This window comes from Chiloscyllium plagiosum, unplaced genomic scaffold, assembly GCF_037043375.1.
Source record: "Chiloscyllium plagiosum isolate Xiang-an unplaced genomic scaffold, Cpla_swu_hap1 HiC_scaffold_42, whole genome shotgun sequence".
NCBI lineage: Eukaryota > Metazoa > Chordata > Chondrichthyes > Orectolobiformes > Hemiscylliidae > Chiloscyllium > Chiloscyllium plagiosum.
In genome coordinates, this window is record NW_028270180.1 from 32,524,958 (window position 1) to 32,542,963 (window position 18,006).

At 44.9% G+C, this 18,006-nt stretch overlaps 1 protein-coding gene across 2 annotated transcripts in view; it reads right to left on the reverse strand.

Moving 5' to 3' along the window:
• The window catches only part of LOC122542456 (hydroxylysine kinase-like), a 58,395-nt gene that overhangs the window by 16,967 nt on the left and 23,422 nt on the right, over positions 1 to 18,006 (reverse strand). Inside the window, exons 4-6 of one of the 2 annotated variants that reach the window (XM_087982060.1) lie at positions 10,452 to 10,594; positions 6,545 to 6,728; positions 4,611 to 5,651 (exon numbers count right to left, since the gene is read on the reverse strand). In XM_087982060.1, coding sequence (XP_087838186.1) covers positions 5,176 to 5,651; positions 6,545 to 6,728; positions 10,452 to 10,594 — 803 coding nt within the window. In that variant the 3' untranslated portion in view covers positions 4,611 to 5,175. Of the gene's footprint in view, positions 1 to 4,610; positions 5,652 to 6,544; positions 6,729 to 10,451; positions 10,595 to 18,006 lie in introns of those variants that run through there. The other variant, XM_087982061.1, reaches the window with a different exon arrangement.

Genomic DNA, 18,006 nt, shown 5'->3' on the forward strand with positions numbered 1-18,006 from the left:
TAAATGGGATTACTGTAGTTTGGTGCTTGTTGGTCAGCATAGACATGGTGGGCTGAAGGGCCTGTTTCTAGGCTGTATGACTTTAGGACGACATCTAGAAAGAAAAGTATGGAACCCATAAAATGACCATGAAGCTGTTGGAATGTTATTAAAAACCCAACTCATTCATTAAAGTCCTTTTGGAATTGAGACCTCTGTCCTTCCAGCACTGACATCTATGTGACTCCAGTCCCACTCCAACATGATGGACTCTTAATGACTGTTTTGAAGTGATGAATAAACATTTAGGGAAGGGGGGAGTGGATGTTCAGTTTCAACATGTCCTCAGAATGAATTACTGGAAACAAATATAACTCTTTCTTTAATATCTCCTTTCAGATTCTCTTAAACTTACAGCTCATTGCATATTCTTAACACACCCTGAGAGTGAATCAATGATTTTTCTCCTATGTTTGTTTTCAGATTATTATAAAATGACTGCCACCAGTGCTATGATACTGGACAATAATGGGATGATGATGCTGAATTTCAATTGGTGTCATTTGCCCTCTGTTCCACAGCCTGGAATGATGTCACCTCAGATTATAAACCCTGGATGAATCTCACCATCGAATCAGCACTCTCCCTTCTGCTGTCACAACCCAGTGTGCTGGAAATCAAGCTCCACTATTCTTAGTGTCATCATAAATGTGAATCAAACTATCCCCCAATTGACTAGCAAGCCCAGGTTATAAGGAAACACTCATCAGCTTACTGTACTTGACAAGAAAGTAACTCCTCAGTATGAGAAATCATCTTTATAACAATTGGCAATTAGGAACTATAAATTGTTAACTTGTAACTCTGCAACTTAAACGGTGCCTATTCTTAAACTCTCCCCTCACAAAGCAATCAGACTGACAAGGCTTGGATATTTAGAGTAGAAAAAGGAAAAAACAAAGAAAACATAGTTCAATAGCACCAAGTGGGAACACAGGAGGTTTTCCCCTTCCTTTCAATTCCTTTTCAGTTCTTTGCTGTTGGGATAAGACTGATTGCTCAACAATACTCTCTTTCACCCACTCCTGCCTATCACTTCCACTTCCAATCCCAAAATTCCCCAACCTGTTCAAGCATTTACATCTGTGGTGAGGAATGCCTTCACTCAAAATTGTGAATGCTTGGAATTGTCTTCCCTAAAGGATTATAGATGTCCAGCCATGGAGTTTATTCAGGACTGGGATTGATGGATTTTTGTAGAAGAATCATAAAATGTGAGAAGTGCAGTTGCAATACACGATCAGCTTACTGGGGTGGAATAGGCTCAAGGGCCAAATGGCCTCTTCCTGCTCTCAGCTATTGCAAAACCAGTGAATTAACTGGATGCACATCAGCCAACAAATCCTCTAACACCTTTCCCTTCAACCCAATAACACGAGTTCCTGATATTTGTGATTAACAAACATATTATTACATCCACCAGGAATGTCATTTTCTGTCAGATAGAGTCAACAAAAATGGCAGAAGTTACCCATTTATTGTCCAAATATTACATGGTCTGTTAGATAGTAACCATTACACACATCGTTTTCTTATAGTATCATTTTTCTGCAGCAAGGTTAGACTTGTTAACCCAATGCACACAGTTGCTGAGTAACCAGCAAATGTCTGGCCCTTCGTTCAAACACCAACATCTGTCACTACAACTGCTGGTTGTGATCAGGAGGTGGCAGTGTTTAGCAATTTGGGAACAGGAGGCCATTCTGCCTTATCAGCCTGTAATATCCAAAACCATGGCAGGCCCTACCTCACTCTTCTGCCTTCACTCTGTATTCCTTAATTCCTTATCCAGCAATCCATCTCAATCTTGGAACCTGCGACTGACGGTCAGTGGCTGCAGCCTTTTGTACAGCAACTGCCCTTTGCTTGAAGAAATATTTGCTGATTTCACCTTTAAATAGCCTCACTCTGCTTTGAAAGTTTTATCCCTGTTGTTGATTTCTTCATATCGCGAGGGGCCTCATCAGTCATGTTACAGCCTGGCCAAGTTCTGAGGTGGAGAGGTTCTGGGGTTGTGGTTCTCTGCACAGGCCCAATAAGGACTGGTGGAGCACAGGAAGGGGCAGATTCACCCACCCATGAGGGAAAACCAACCTAAAGCCAATTACATTGATGGAAATTTGAGATGGGAATTTTGCTCAGTTTCTGTATTGACATTGAACATAGAACAGCACAGTACAGTTCAGGCCCTTTGGCCCATGATGTGGTACCAAGCATTTATCTTAATCTAAGATCAATCTAACCTACACACCTGTAGAGGGAGCTTGTCCCAGTCAATAGCTACATTTTGATAAGCCCATCCTGAGGATAACAGAAAACAGCACATTCCAACAGGGACAATCTGACGCAGACACAAGACAGTTTGAAAGGGAAATTTCTGACACAGACAAAGGGCAGTCTGACATTGACAGTCTGACAGGGACACAGGACAGTTGACATAGTATGACAAGGACACAGGACAATCTGACAGGGACAGTCTGACAGGGACACAGGACAGTTTGACATGGACAGTATGACAAGGACGCAGGACAGTCTGACAGGAACACAGGACAGTCTGACATTGACAGTATGACAGGGACACAGGACAATCTGACATGGACAGTCTGACAGGGACACGGGACAGTCTGACATTGACAGTATGACAGGGACACAGGACAATCTGACATGGACAGTCTGACAGGGACACAGGACAGTCTGACATTGACAGTCTGACAGGGACACAGGACAGTCTGACAGGGACAGTCTGACAGGAACACAGGACAGTCTGACATTGACAGTCTGACAGGGACACAGGACAGTCTGACATTGACAGTCGGACAGGGACACAGGACAATCTGACAGGGACAGTCTGACAGGAACACAGGACAGTCTGACATCTACAGTCTGACAGGGACGCAGGACAGTCTGACAGGAACACAGGACAGTCTGCCATTGACAGTATGACAGGGACACAGGACAATCTGACATGGACAGTCTGACAGGGACACGGGACAGTCTGACATTGACAGTATGACAGGGACACAGGACAATCTGACATGGACAGTCTGACAGGGACACAGGACAGTCTGACATTGACAGTCTGACAGGGACACAGGACAGTCTGACAGGGACAGTCTGACAGGAACACAGGACAGTCTGACATTGACAGTCTGACAGGGATACAGGACAGTCTGACATTGACAGTCTGACAGGGACACAGGACAGTCTGATAGGGACAGTCTGACAGGGCAAAAGTGCAGACTGCCGATGCTGGAAACCAGAGTTTAGATCAGAGTGGTGCTGGAAAAGCACAGCAGGTCAGGCAGCATCTGAGGAGCACGAAAATCGACGTTTCGGGCAAAATCTCTTCATCAGGAATAGAGGCAGGAAGCCTCCAGAGTGGAGAGATAAATGTGGGTGGGGGGGGGGGCTGGGGAGAAGGTATCAAAGTGTACAATAGGTGAATGGGGGTGGGGGTGGAGGTGATAGGTCAGAGTGGAGGGTGGAGTGGATAGGTCATGAAGACGGTGCTGAGCTGGAAGGTTGGAACTGAGGTAAGTTGGGGGGGGGGGAGAAATGAGGAAACTGGTGAAATCCACATTGATGCATCTGCAGGTTGCAGTGAGAGAGAGAGACTCACTGAGATTCTTGTGGAGAGAGAAGGAGAATTTCTTCAAGGTAGGCATCCTTGCAAGAGGATTCACAGTGCAATTAAAATCAACTAGGCAAAGGTGAGGACTGCAGATGCTGGAAACCAGGACATGGGACAGTCTGATGTGGACAGTCTGACATGGATGCAGGACAATCTGACAGCGACATGGGACAGTCTGACAGGGATTTGTGACTGTCTGGCAGGGCAATCTGACATGGGAATAGGACAGTCTGACAGGGACACGGGACAATCTGACATAGATACAGGATAACCTTGACAGGGACAGTCTGACATAGACATGGGAGTGTCAGACAGGGACAGTGTGACACGGGAGACAGACGACAGTCTGACGGGGGGGGGGGAAGAGATGACAGTCTGATGGGGGGAAGAGACGACAGTCTGACGGGGGGGGGGGGGAAGAGATGACAGTCTGACGGGGGGGAAGAGACGACAGTCTGACGGGGGGGGGGGGGGGAAGAGATGACAGTCTGACGGGGGGGAAGAGACGACAGTCTGCCGGGGGGGGGGAAGAGACGACAGTCTGACGGGGTGGGGAAGAGACGATAGTCTGATGGGGAGGAAGAGACGACAGTCTGACGGGGGGGAAGAGACAACAGTCTGACGGGGGGGGGGGAGAGACAACATTCTGACGGGGGGTGAGAGATGACAGTCTGACGGGGGGAGAAAGGGAGAAAGACGACAGTCTGACGGGGGGAGAGACGACAGTCTGACGGGGGGAGAGAGACGACAGTCTGACGGGGGGAGAGAGACGACAGTCTGACGGGGGGGGGAAGAGACGATAGTCTGACGGGGGGGGAAGAGACGACAGTCTGACGGGGGGGAAGAGACGACAGTCTGATGGGGGGGAAGAGACAACAGTCTGACGGGAGGGGGGGGAAGAGAGACAACATTCTGACGGGGGGTGAGAGATGACAATCTGACGGGGGGAGAAAGGGAGAAAGACGAAAGTCTAACGGGGGGGAGACACGAAAGTCTAACGGGGGGGGGGGAGAGACGACAGTCTGACAGGGGGAGAGACGACAGTCTGACAGGGGAGACACGACAGTCTGCCAGGGGGAAGACACGACAGTCTGCCAGGGGGAAGACACGACAGTCTGCCAGGGAGAGACGACAGTCTGACAGGGACAAGGGACAAACTGACATGGGTTGTTCACCATACAGAATGACAATGATCAAACCTACGGGGAGGTTTATAGTCCTGACCTCTTCAGGTGTGAGTTGGAGGCATCACTTACCCCAAAATTAAACAGACCCAGCAGAGTTTCCCATAGACCGGGCCATCCAAGGTCTGTCCAAGGGACAGAAGTGGACCAAATGGCATCTTCCTGTTCAGTTTCAGACTTTAAAGAGCGAGGTGAGGAAGAGGAATGAGAAAAGAACGTAACTCTGCTTCAGTCTCTAAGGGAGGATGGGAGGTGATGCAGAAACAGTTTGGGATCTTTGTTCTCTCCTCATCACTGACTCAGCTCTTACCCACTCTCGCTCTAATAGGACCTGGCTGTGTCAAACCAGATCCTCTCGACTGCCTCTTTGCCGAGCTGCCACAGCTGGTGCAGACACCGCCAGCCTTTCCGCACTGTCACCATGATGTATTCCTCATTCTCGGGATGCAGTAACACACTGTGGCTGGCGATAAGCAGTGATTGAGAAAACCTGCAGAGCACCAGCAGGAACAGAGCATCACGTTCGTCCTCTGTCAGTGGGATGATACTCTCAAAACCTGCCATGACGTGCCCCCCCACACTGAGGGGCTCTGTGCTCTGGGTCATCAGATACATGATGCTGATGGCCAGTTCATACACAAAGCAGCCGTAGCTCAGGTCACCAAAGTCCAGGATTGCAGAGATGCGGAATTCCGGTTGTGGGTGTGTTGTGCTGGATCTGTCTGTCATACCATCAGCCAAATAATCCACTGGCGCTAGCAGAATGTTGTACTCGTTGCAATCTCCATGAATAATGCCTGGGAAAAGCCATGTTAAAAAGACTGCAATCATTCAATAGCTTAATTAGCAAAAGGTCATTGTATCTATTATTCAGTTAAGTTTACCAACAGAGTTAAGTTATTTTAAATTTCTCTTTCTTTGGTTGTATTTTAACTAGAGTGCTTAAATAAATTGTGTTTTGTTTAACGTCAAATGCTTTGGCTAGCTGCATTGCATGTGGAACAAACATTGCACATATGCCTTTAAAATAAGAAAAGTTAGGTACTAAGCTACCTTCTTAAAATATTTGGAGAGAGTCTGGTCTGCTCCATAACAGGAACATTTGTCATGGGGACATGGTCAAAGGAGATTAGACAGTATTCTATATCATATGAACAAGGTTCTAACAGGAACATCATCTCCAAAGGATCTGTGTAGAGGGCAAACATTTAAGATCCTCAACAAAAGCGTGAGAGGAGATACGAGAAGAGATTTTGTTCTATATAGTTGAAGAACAGACTGTCAAAGGAGCAACAGTGGGGAATACAGTTTTCGCAAAGAGGTCCATTCCAACAGGGTGATAAATCTTTAACTTCAATGCAATGAGTGGTGGGGTAGTTTTAACATTGAAGAATTTAGGGATCAAGTGAGGCTTTGAGGGAGATGGATAAAGTAATTCAAATTTCTAACATCCCACACTCTCCCCCCCTCCCCCTCCAAACTCCCAGTGAGAATAAAATCTTCCATCTGTGTCTCCATGAAATTGTTCAATCAGGAGCTGAAAAAGCTCTAGGTATAGGGAGTGAATGGATGAGTGGGCTAAATCCAGGTGTTTCAAACATTCAGATGGCACTGCACTGTAACATTCAATGATCCTGTGACCAAACTGCTTTGGGAACACATCCAGTTTTGCAATGAGATTCAAACTTACTTCTGCGGAATTTGCTGAGGTTAGGGAGTAACTTCTCCTTGAACTGTTGAAGAACTTGCTTGACAATTGACCGTGTTTCGCCTTCCTCTATTTCGGGCAGGTACTCTTCCAGGAGATGAAAATATGAAAGGTCCCACTTGAACCCTTCCCGATGCAGACTCTGTGTGGTTGGGTGAAAGAACTCCTAAAAGTGGGAGAAATCTGTTACTGATTCTCGAACGGTGTGAGTCACTGCGAATAGGAAATAAGAAAAGGCTGATCGTACAGTCCTTCTCATCTGATCAGATCTACATTAGATTACTTACAGTGTGGAAACAGGCCCTTCGGCCCAACAAGTCCACACCGCCCCGCCAAAGCGCAACCCACCCATACCCCTACATTTACCCCTTCCCTAACACTACGGGCAATTTAGCATGGCCAATTCACCTGACCTGCACATCTTTGGACTGTGGGAGGAAACCGGAGCACCCGGAGGAAACCTACGCAGACACGGGGAGAACGTGAAAACTCCACACAGTCAGTCGCCTGAGGCGGGAATTGAACCCGGGTTTCTAGCACTGTGAGGCAGCAGTGCTAACCACTGTGCCACCGTGCCGCCCACTCTGCGTGATTGGGTGAAAGAACTCATTCCCCTTTCAGACAATGCGTTGTCGGCTGTCAGCCTCACAGCTCTCAAACAGAAACAGGAAACCTTCCTGCTTTGCCATATTCGCCTAACCAGCTGTCATTATGTTGTGAAGGGTTAACTCTGTTCATCAAATCAATCATTTTCATAGACATCAAATTCCACAAGTTTAGTAAATGCATCTATTAAACACAGACTTAGAAATGAGTACTTCAACTACAAACTTTGGATTTAATCAAAGGACAAAACATTTTATGCTTTCATGTAGCTGGCAAGGCCTGCATTTATTGTCCATCTCTAATTATCCATGAACTGAGTGACTCTTTTCAGAGGGCAGTTTAAAATCAATGGCATTGCTGTGGGTATGAAGTCACGTGCAGGCCAGATTGGGTAAGATGTCCTTCCCTAAAGGATATGCGTGAATTAGAGGGGCTTTACAACAATCAATGATAGTTTCATAACCATCATTACTGATACAAGCTTTTGAAGCCATGTTGTTTCTGGTGGTTCAGTGGTTTTCACTGCTGCCCCACAGTAGCAGGGACCTGGGTTTGATTCCAGTCTTGGGTCATTGTCTGTGTGAAGTTTGTACATTCTCCCTGTGTCTGTGTGGGTTTCTGCTGGGTGCTCTGGTTTCCTCCCACAGATGTTCAATGGATTAGCCATGCTAAATTGCCCATTGTGTTTTGAGATGTGTAAGTTAGGTGTGTTAGCCATGAGAAATATAGGATGGGGGATGGGTGTGATGATCTTTGAAAGGTTGGTGTGGACCTTTTGGGCAAAATGGCCTGTTTCCACGCTGTGAGGGTTCCATATAACCCAATCCACTACCAATTTGTAAAACAAAGAACTATGGATGTGAAAAATCCAAAACAAAAACAGAAATTGCTGGAACAAGTCAACAGCCCTGGCAGCATCTATTAAGAAATGGCAGAGTTAACATTTCAGGTCCGGTGACCCTTCTTAGACAGAGAATCCCTACAGCGTGGAAGCCATTCAGCCCCTTGAGTCCACACCAACCCTTGAAAGAGCAACCTATCCTTGTAACCCTGTATTTCCCATGGCTAATTCCCCCTAGCCTCCATGTCCCTGAACACTATGGGCAATTTAGCATGGCCAATCCACTTAACCTGCATATCTTTGGACTGTGGGAGCAAACCAAAGCACGCAGACACAGGGAGAATATGCAAACTCCACACAGACAGTCGCCCATAACAGGAACCCGGGTTAGCACCGGGTTGCTAAGCACTGAGCCACCATGCTGCATGTTCTTCAGAACCTGCTGCCAGACCAACACGGTTTCTCCAGCAACTTCTGTTTGGTACAGATGTTTTATATCTTTCTCTTATCTTGTTCTACATTATAACTGAAACAATTCTGCAGGACATGCTATAGTTCCATGAATGAACATTTAAAATCAGCTTTTAAATTATCATGTCTTCGTTTTATGAACATGAGAACAGGAGTAGGCCATTCAGCCTGGATAATGGTTAATTGTCAATTTCAGTTTTCTCTTTTTCTCCCATTTTTCCTGCTATTCCATACCTTACTACAGTAGTATCCAACAAGTTATCATTTTCTGTCTTGGGCATGTCCACTGACTGAGCTTTCACAGCCCTCTGGGATAGAAAATTCCAAAGAAATTCATTCTCATCTCAGTTTCAAGTGGCCTGTACCTTATTCTAAGACTATCGTCACAGTTCTGTATTTGTAGCCTTGTGAAACTTCCCTTCTGGATCTACATTATCTGGCTGTTTAAGAATTTTGTAAGTTTTTGAGATTACCTCTCACTCTTCTAAACCCTCGATGATACAGGCCTAGACTCTTTAATGTCTCCTCAGAAAACAGTCCACTCATCCTGGGAATTAATCTGTGAGAGCTTCTGCTGCACACCCACCAAATATATTCTTCCTTAGGAAAAGGGACCATTGTAGCAATCCAGGTATGTCTCATCAAAATGCGATACAATTAAAGCAAAACAGTTCAAATTCTTTTGCAACAAAGGACAACATACCATTTGTCTTCCTAATTGTTTTCTGTACCTGCAATGACCTAAGTACAAGGACACCCAGGTCTCTTTAGACATCGATATTTGCCAATCTTTCTTCTTTTAAGAAACAGCATGACCTCTGTTCCTCCCTCCAAAGTGGATACGTTTGCAAATGTATTTCAATTTGTCCACACACTCAGCCCGTCTCAATCCCTTTAAAACCTCTTTGCATCATCCTCACAACACACATTCCCACCCAGTGTTGTGTCATCACAACGTTAGAAGTACTATATTTAAACTCCACATTCAAATCATTGATCTAGATTCTGAAGAATTGGGGTCCAAGCACGGATTGTACTCATTCTTCTCTTTCATGAAAATGTAGAAAATTATGAGGGACAGAGACAGGGTAGAAGGTAAGAAACTACTTTTTAAAGAGGTTCGTGGAAACCTGAAATTCGTTGCCAATAGAGGCAGAAATCCTCATCATACTGAAGTATTGTAGTGTGTACTTGTGATGCTAAAGCATACAAGGCTCTGGGGCCAAGTGCTCGAAAATGGGATTAAAACAATTTGGTGGTTTTTTGACTAGGCTGAACATGATGGGCTGAAGGGCCTTTTTCAGAATTATAGATCTCTATGACACTTACTTAGTGAGATGTAATCTGGAACATGCTGTCTTAAAGAGCAGTGGAAGCAGATAAATAATAATTCACAAAAACGAATTGCATAAAATTCTCCTGTACAGAGTAGGAGGTGGTCTTTTGGCCCCACGAGCCTATACTGGGTGTGAAATGCTGGTGTGTCCTCTGCTGTAGTGGTGCCTCAGTCATGGAGTCTCTCATCTTTGCTGTTCCAGTTCAATGATTATAAGCACGTGCCCATTAAGAAGCCCATTCCAGTTCCCAATCCTCCTGAACAGGTGGACAGTGACATAGGGGCTCCAAAGATGCACTGAGACTCACAATACTTTGGTTCAGAGTAGTTCAGGTCCCAGAGCTACAAAACTCCAGAAACTGAATTGGGACTGTCCAGCACTGCATCTTTGGAGCTGCTTTATACCCAACAGCACTCACGCTGAATATCTTTTACATAGGGACAGATTTTCAATCATGGAGCTGTAAACCTCACTGGCATGACAGAAGGGGAGTAAATTGCTTTGTTCAGGGATTAAAACCAGATGATTAAAGAATCTGATGTACACTGTTATCGGTCACCAATGCTTGGAGCTAACAGGAGGTTCAGAGCCCATGTCTGTACTTTCTGAAATACGAAGCTCAATCATTAAATACCTCATGCAGAGCCTTGTCCATTTGGGCAAAGGTTCTACCCATTTTGTAGAACATCCGATGATCCAAAGTGAGATTGGCAAATGGGACCCCGGGCAGGTATGTCAGCAGCCTGATCATATGCTGTCTGCGTTCATTTCCTTGCTCTGAAAAATATAAGAGTTCGCATTTAAATTTAGAAGAATAACTTTCACCTTGCTGAAGTGTTGCAGAGGGAGTGTGAGAAAGTGTGTGGTAATGGTGTCAAACCCACCAATAATTATTGATGTCAACAACAAACTGGATGGAGACTTGCGAGAAATGGGGAAATAATGGGCCAATGAAACTGACTGGATTGTTCCACTGAGAGCTGACAAAGGGGTGGGAGGCAATTGGAATAGTCCAATCACCAGAGAAGAAGAGAACTATTGTAATTAAAGGCTGACAAATCCCCTGGACTGGATGACTTGCATTCTCAGACTTTAAAGGAAGTATCTGCAAAGTTTGGTTACACTGGTTGCAATCTTCTACAATTTCTTACATTTTGGAAAAGTCTGCACACTGGAAAATTGCAACAATAGCAATATTCAAGAAAGGAAGGAGACAGAAAGCAGGAAACTAAAGGCCAGTTAACCTAGCACCTATCATTGGGAAAATGTTGGACTCTTTTAGTAAGGATTTTAGAGCATGGCATTTAGAAATGCATAATATAATCAGGCAATGTCAACACAGTTTTGTGAAATGAAAATCTTGTTATACAAATTCATTCCGGTTCTTCGAGGACGTAACAAGTAACATGAACACAGGAGAACTTGTGGATGTATAGGAGAAAGTGTGGACTGCAGTTGCTGGAGATCAGGGTCGAGAGTGTGGTGCTGGAAAAGCACAGCAGATTATGCAGCATCCAAGGAACAGGAGAATCGATGTTTTGGACAAAAGCCCTTCATCGGGAAACTTGTGGATATAGTTTATTTAGATTTTGAAATGCACTTGCTTAAACGGATAGGTTACTGCATAGGAGTAACCTATGCAGATATATAATATCAGCTTAGATAGAGAAATAGTCAATGAATAAGAAAAATAGACTGCAGATAAAGGGATCATTTAGAGTTTGGCAAGCTGTAACCTAGTAGAATCATAGGGATTGGGCAGCTCAGTGGTTAGCACTGCTGCCTCATAGCATCAGGGACTTGGATTTAATTCCAGCCTTGGGTGTGTTTGGCGTTTGTATGTTCTCCTGTGTCTGTGTGAGCTTCCTCCTGGTGCTCCTGTTACCTCCCACAGTCCAAAGATTTACAGGTTAGGTGGATGGCCATAGTAAATGCAGAGCTATGGTAGTAGTGAAAGGGGCTGGGTCTGTGGGGGATGTTCTTTAGCGGGTTGGTGCAGACTGGATGGGCCAAATGATCTTTTTCTGGACTGTAGGGAATTCCATGATCAATAATGGGGCCTTGATTGTTTATATTCTATATTGAAGTTGGTGTTTGTAAAGTGATAGGGGGAGAGTATTAAGTAGTGCCTTTAAAGGATGGTATTTTTTTCTGTGCTTACAGATTGGGAAAGAAGATCTGTGAGCAACAGCTCGGGGGTTTGCAGGTGAGTGCATGAACTGAAACATTTACATCGAACCTATTAAATTTAAATCAGATGGTTTTAACAACGTAGGTATATAAAAGACACATCATTTAGCTGTACTTCCTGATATTTTGTAATGAGTGGGATCTCTGTTTATTGGAACAGCATACTATTAGAATCTTGTTTTATTTGAAAATAGTTCGTAGTTAGAATGGATTTACTCAGTTTGTAAATAGTTTGTTAATTTTTTCACTGTTAGAGTTAGATAAGTAAATTGTTACTTGTTGAGTTTGAAGTGAGATTTTTTTTTTAGATTACATTACAGCGTGGAAACAGGCCCTTCGGCCCAACAAGTCCACACTGACCTGCTAAAGCGCAACCCACCCATGCCCCTACATTTACCCCTTACCTAACACTACGGGCAATTTAGCATGGCCAATTCACCTGACCTGCACATCTTTGGACTGTGGGAGGAAACCGGAGCACCCGGAGGAAACCCACGCAGACACTGGGAGAAGTGCAAACTCCACACAGTCAGTCGCCTGAGGCAGGAATTGAACCCTGGTCTCAGGCGCTGTGAGGCAGCAGTGCTAACCACTGTGCCACTGTGCCGCCCACCAGGAATTTATTTTATTTAACCATTGGAAGTTGCTGAAAAGCAGGTTATACCATTATTCACACTCCTTTTACAGATTATAGGGTGAAGTTCACTTCTTTGGGTGTTGTAGTTTTAGTTCTCAGAGGAAGGCAACCTCTGCTTTATAACAATATCAATGACTGTGTATATTGGAGCCAAATTTGCTGATGATCAAAGAGAGATAGGAAAGCAATTTGTGAGGAAGACATCAAGTGTCTGCGAAAGGGCACAGATAGGTTAAGTGAATCAGCAGGTGAAGAGTAGTGTGGGAAAAATGTGAGATTGTCCACTTTGGGAGGAAGGATAGAAAAAAAGCAGTATGTTATTTAAATGGGGAGACTAAAGAGCCATGTGGTACAAAAGAATCTAGCTATGCTGGTACATGAATCACAACAAATTAGCTTACAAATCCATCAAGTATTTAACAAGACAAATGGAAATTTGGCTTTTATTACAAGGAAGCTGAAGTTTAAAAGTAGGGAAGCCTTGCTAAAGCTATACACAGCTTCATGAGACTGCACCGAGTAGAAGAATAGAATCCCTAGAGTGTGGAAACAGACCATTCGGCCCAACAAATCCACACCGACCCTCCGAAGAGTAACCCACCCAGACCCGTTCCCTGACCTACACATCCTTGAACACTATGGGCAATTTAGCGTGGCCAATTCACCTAACCTGCACATCTTTGGACTGTGGGAGGAAACCAGAGCACCCGGAGGAAACCCATGCAGACACGGGGAGAATGCGAAAGCTCCACATAGGCAGTCTCCTGAGGCTGGAATCAAACCTGGGTCCCCAGCGCTGTGAGGCAGCAGTGCCAACCACTGAGCCACAGGGCTGCCGTACTGTCTGTAGCTCTGGCCTCCTTCCTAAGTAAGGATATACTTGCACTAGAGGCAGTTGAAGAGACAGAAGGTGGCAGTTGAGGGTTGTTTTTTGGGATGGAGGCCTGTGATTGGTGCAGACTCTACTTTTGTTTGTCATTAATATAAATGGTTCAGATGTGAATGTGGAAGGCATGGTTAGTGAGTTTGCAGATAACACCAAGATTGATGGTATAGTGGACAGTGAAGAATCTTATCTAAGATTAAAAAGAGATCTTGATCAAAGATTTGCAAGGATGTTGCCAGGGCTGGAGGATTTGAGCTTTGGGAGAGGCTGAACAAGCTGGGTTTTTTTCCCCTAGAGCATCGGAGGCTGACGGGTGACCTTATAGAGGTTCACAAAATAATGAGTGGCATGGATAGGATAAATAGACAAAGTCTTTTCCCTGGGGTCGGGGAGTCAAGAATTAGAGGGCATAGGTTTAGGGTGAGAGGGGAAAGACATAAAAGAGACCTAAGGGGCAACTTTTTCACACAGAAGGTAGTACATGCATGGAACGAACTGCCAGAGGAAATGGTGGAGGCTGGTACAATTGCAACATTTAAAAGGCATCTGGATGGGTATATGAATAGGAAGGGTTTGGAGGGATATGGGCCGGGTGCTGGCAAGTGGGACTGGATTGGGTTGGGATATCTGGTTGGCATGGACGGGCTGGACCAAAGGGTCTGTTTCCATGCTGTACATCTCTATGACTCTATGACTCTAATTGGGTCAATGGGCTGAGGAATGGCAAAGGTAGTTTAATTTGGATAAATGTGAGGTATTGCATTTTGGTAAAACAAATAAAGACCAGACTTATAGAATTAAAAATAGGGTCTTCGGCAGTGTTGTATAACAGAGAGATCTAGGGATTCAAGTTAAGATCGCATTTTGAAATGGTAGCTAAGAAGGCATTTAATATGGTTGCCTTCACTGCTTAGACCTTTAAGTTGAGTTGAGTTGGACAAACTTGGACATTATGTTGAACTTGTACAGGGCTCTGGAGTACTATGTCCAGTTATGGTTTCCCTGTTATAGGAAGGATATTATTAAACTGGAGAGGATTCAGAAAAGATTTACAGGATGTTGCTGGGAATGGAAGGTTTGAGTTATAAGGAGAGGCTGCATAGGCTGGGACTTTTTAAACTGGAGCACAGGAGGTTGAGAAGTTACCTCATTAGAGGTTTATAAAATAATGAAGGGTAGAGATAATATGAATGGCAGGTGTATTTTTCCCAGGGTGGGGGTTTCAAGATTAGGGGCCCTATTCTTGAGGTGAGAGGAGAAAGAATTAAAAAAAGACATGAGGGGCAATACTTTTTTACAGAGAGTGGTTTGTGCGTGGAATGAAGTTCCAGAGGAAGTGATGGATGCAGGCACTTTTACATCATTGTGATGGATGTGGGTATAGTTACAGGTTCGTGGGGTATATGGGTACAGTTACATCATGATGGGGGATGTAGGTATATTTACATCATCGTGATGGATGTGGGTACAGTTACATCATCGTGGTGGGTGTGGGTATATTTACATCATCGTGGTGGATGTGGGTACAGTTACATCATCGTGGTGGATGTGGGTACAGTTACATCATTGAGATGGATGTGGGTACAGTTACATCATCGTGGTGGATGTGGGTACAGTTACATCATCGTGGTGGATGTGGGTAGAGTTACATCATCGTGATGGATGTGGGTAGAGTTACATCATCGTGATGGATGTGGGTAGAGTTACATCATCGTGGTGGATGTGGGTAGAGTTACATCATCGTGGTGGATGTGGGTACAGTAACATCATCGTGGTGGATGTGGGTACAGTTACATCATCGTGGTAGATGTGGGTACAGTTACATCATTGAGATGGATGTGGGTACAGTTACATCATCGTGATGGATGTGGGTACAGTTACATCATCATGGTGGGTGTGGGTACAGTTACATCATCATGATGGATGTGGGTACAGTTACATCATCATGGTGGATGTGGGTACAGTTACATCATCATGGTGGATGTGGGTACAGTTACATCATCATGGTGGATGTGGGTACAGTTACATCATCGTGATGGATGTGGGTACAGTTACATCATCATGATGGATGTGGGTACAGTTACATCATTGAGATGGATGTGGGTAGAGTTACATCATCGTGATGGATGTGGGTAGAGTTACATCATCGTGATGGATGTGGGTAGAGTTACATCATCGTGGTGGATGTGGGTACAGTAACATCATCGTGGTGGATGTGGGTACAGTTACATCATCGTGGTGGATGTGGGTACAGTTACATCATCGTGGTGGATGTGGGTACAGTTACATCATTGAGATGGATGTGGGTACAGTTACATCATCGTGATGGATGTGGGTACAGTTACATCATCATGGTGGGTGTGGGTACAGTTACATCATCATGATGGATGTGGGTACAGTTACATCATCATGGTGGATGTGGGTACAGTTACATCATCGTGATGGATGTGGGTACAGTTACATCATCGTGATGGATGTGGGTACAGTTACATCATCGTGGTGGGTGTGGGTACAGTTACATCATCGTGGTGGATGTGGGTACAGTAACATCATCGTGGTGGATGTGGGTACAGTAACATCATCGTGGTGGATGTAGGTACAGTTACATCATCATGGGGGATGTGGGTAGTGTTACATCATCGAGATGGATGTGGGTACAGTTACATCATCGTGGTGGATGTAGGTACAGTTACATCATCGGGATGGATGTGGGTACAGTTACATCATCATGATGGATGTGGGTACAGTTACATCATGATGGATGTAGGTACAGTTACATCATCGGGATGGATGTGGGTACAGTTACATCATCGTGGTGGGTGTGGGTACAGTTACATCATCATGGTGGGTGTGGGTACAGTTACATCATCATGGGGGATGTGGGTAGTGTTACATCATCGAGATGGATGTGGGTACAGTTACATCATCATGGTGGATGTAGGTACAGTTACATCATCATGATGGATGTAGGTACAGTTACATCATCGGGATGGATGTGGGTACAGTTACATCATCGTGGTGGGTGTGGGTACAGTTACATCATCATGGTAAATGTGGGTACAGTTACACCATCATGATGCATGTAAGTACAGTTACATCATTGTGATGGATGTGGGTACAATTACAACATCGTGATGAATGTGGGTACAGTTACATCATCATGATGGATTAGATTAGATTCCTTACAATGTTGAAACAGGCCCTTCGGTCCAACCAGTCCACATCGACCCTCCAAAGAGTAACCCACCCAGACCCATTTTCCTCTGACTAATACACCTAACACTACGGGTAATTTAGCATGGCCAATTCACCTGACCCACACATCTTTGGACTGTGGGGGGAATCTGGAGCACCCAGAGGAAACCCACGCAGACACGGGGCGAATGTGCAAACTCCACACAGACAGTCACACTAGGCTGGAATCAAACCTGGGACCCTGGTGCTGTGAGGCAGCAGTGCTAACCACTGATCCACTGTGCCACCCACTAGAATTCTTTGAGGAGGTAACAAACAAGATAATAAAAGGATAGAAATTTTTATGTTTTTAAAATGTGGGTACAGTTACATCATCGTGGTGGATGTGGGTAGAGTTACATCATCGTGGTGGATGTGGGTAGAGTTACATCATCATGATCAAAGTTTGTGAGAAGATTTGTAGCTCGGGTGCTCGTTGTTGTGGTTCTGTTCGCCGAGCTGGGAATTTGTGTTGCAGACGTTTCGTCCCCTGTCTAGGTGACATCCTCAGTGCTTGGGAGCCTCCTGTGAAGCGCTTCTGTGATCTTTCCTCCGGTATTTATAGTGGTTTGAATCTGCCGCTTCCGGTTGTCAGTTCCAGCTGTCTACTGCAGTGGCCGGTATATTGGGTCCAGGTCGATGTGCTTATTGATTGAATCTGTGGATGAGTGCCATGCCTCTAGGAATTCCCTGGCTGTTCTCTGGTTGGCTTGTCCTATAATAGTAGTGTTGTCCCAGTCGAATTCATGTTGCTTGTCGTCTGCGTGTGTGGCTACTAAGGATAGCTGGTCGTGTCGTTTCATGGCTAGTTAGTGTTCATGGATGCGGATCGTTAGCTGTCTTCCTGTTTGTCCTATGTAGTGTTTTGTGCAGTCCTTGCATGGGATTTTGTACACGACATTGGTTTTGCTCATGCTGGGTATCGGGTCCTTCGTTCTGGTGAGTTGTTGTCTGAGAATGGCTGTTGGTTTGTGTGCTGTTATGAGTCCTAGTGGTCGCAGTTGTCTGGCTGTCAGTTCAGAAATGCTCTGAATGTATGGTAGTGTGGCTAGTCCTTTGGGTTGTGGCATGTCCTCGTTCCGTTGTCTTTCCCTTAGGCATCCGTTGATGAAATTGAGCAGGTATCCATTTTTGGTGAATACATTGTATAGGTGTTCTTCTTCCTCTTTTTGCAGTTCTGGTGTACTGCAGTGTGTTGTGGCCCTTTTGAATAGTGTCTTGATGCAACTTTTTTTGTGTGTG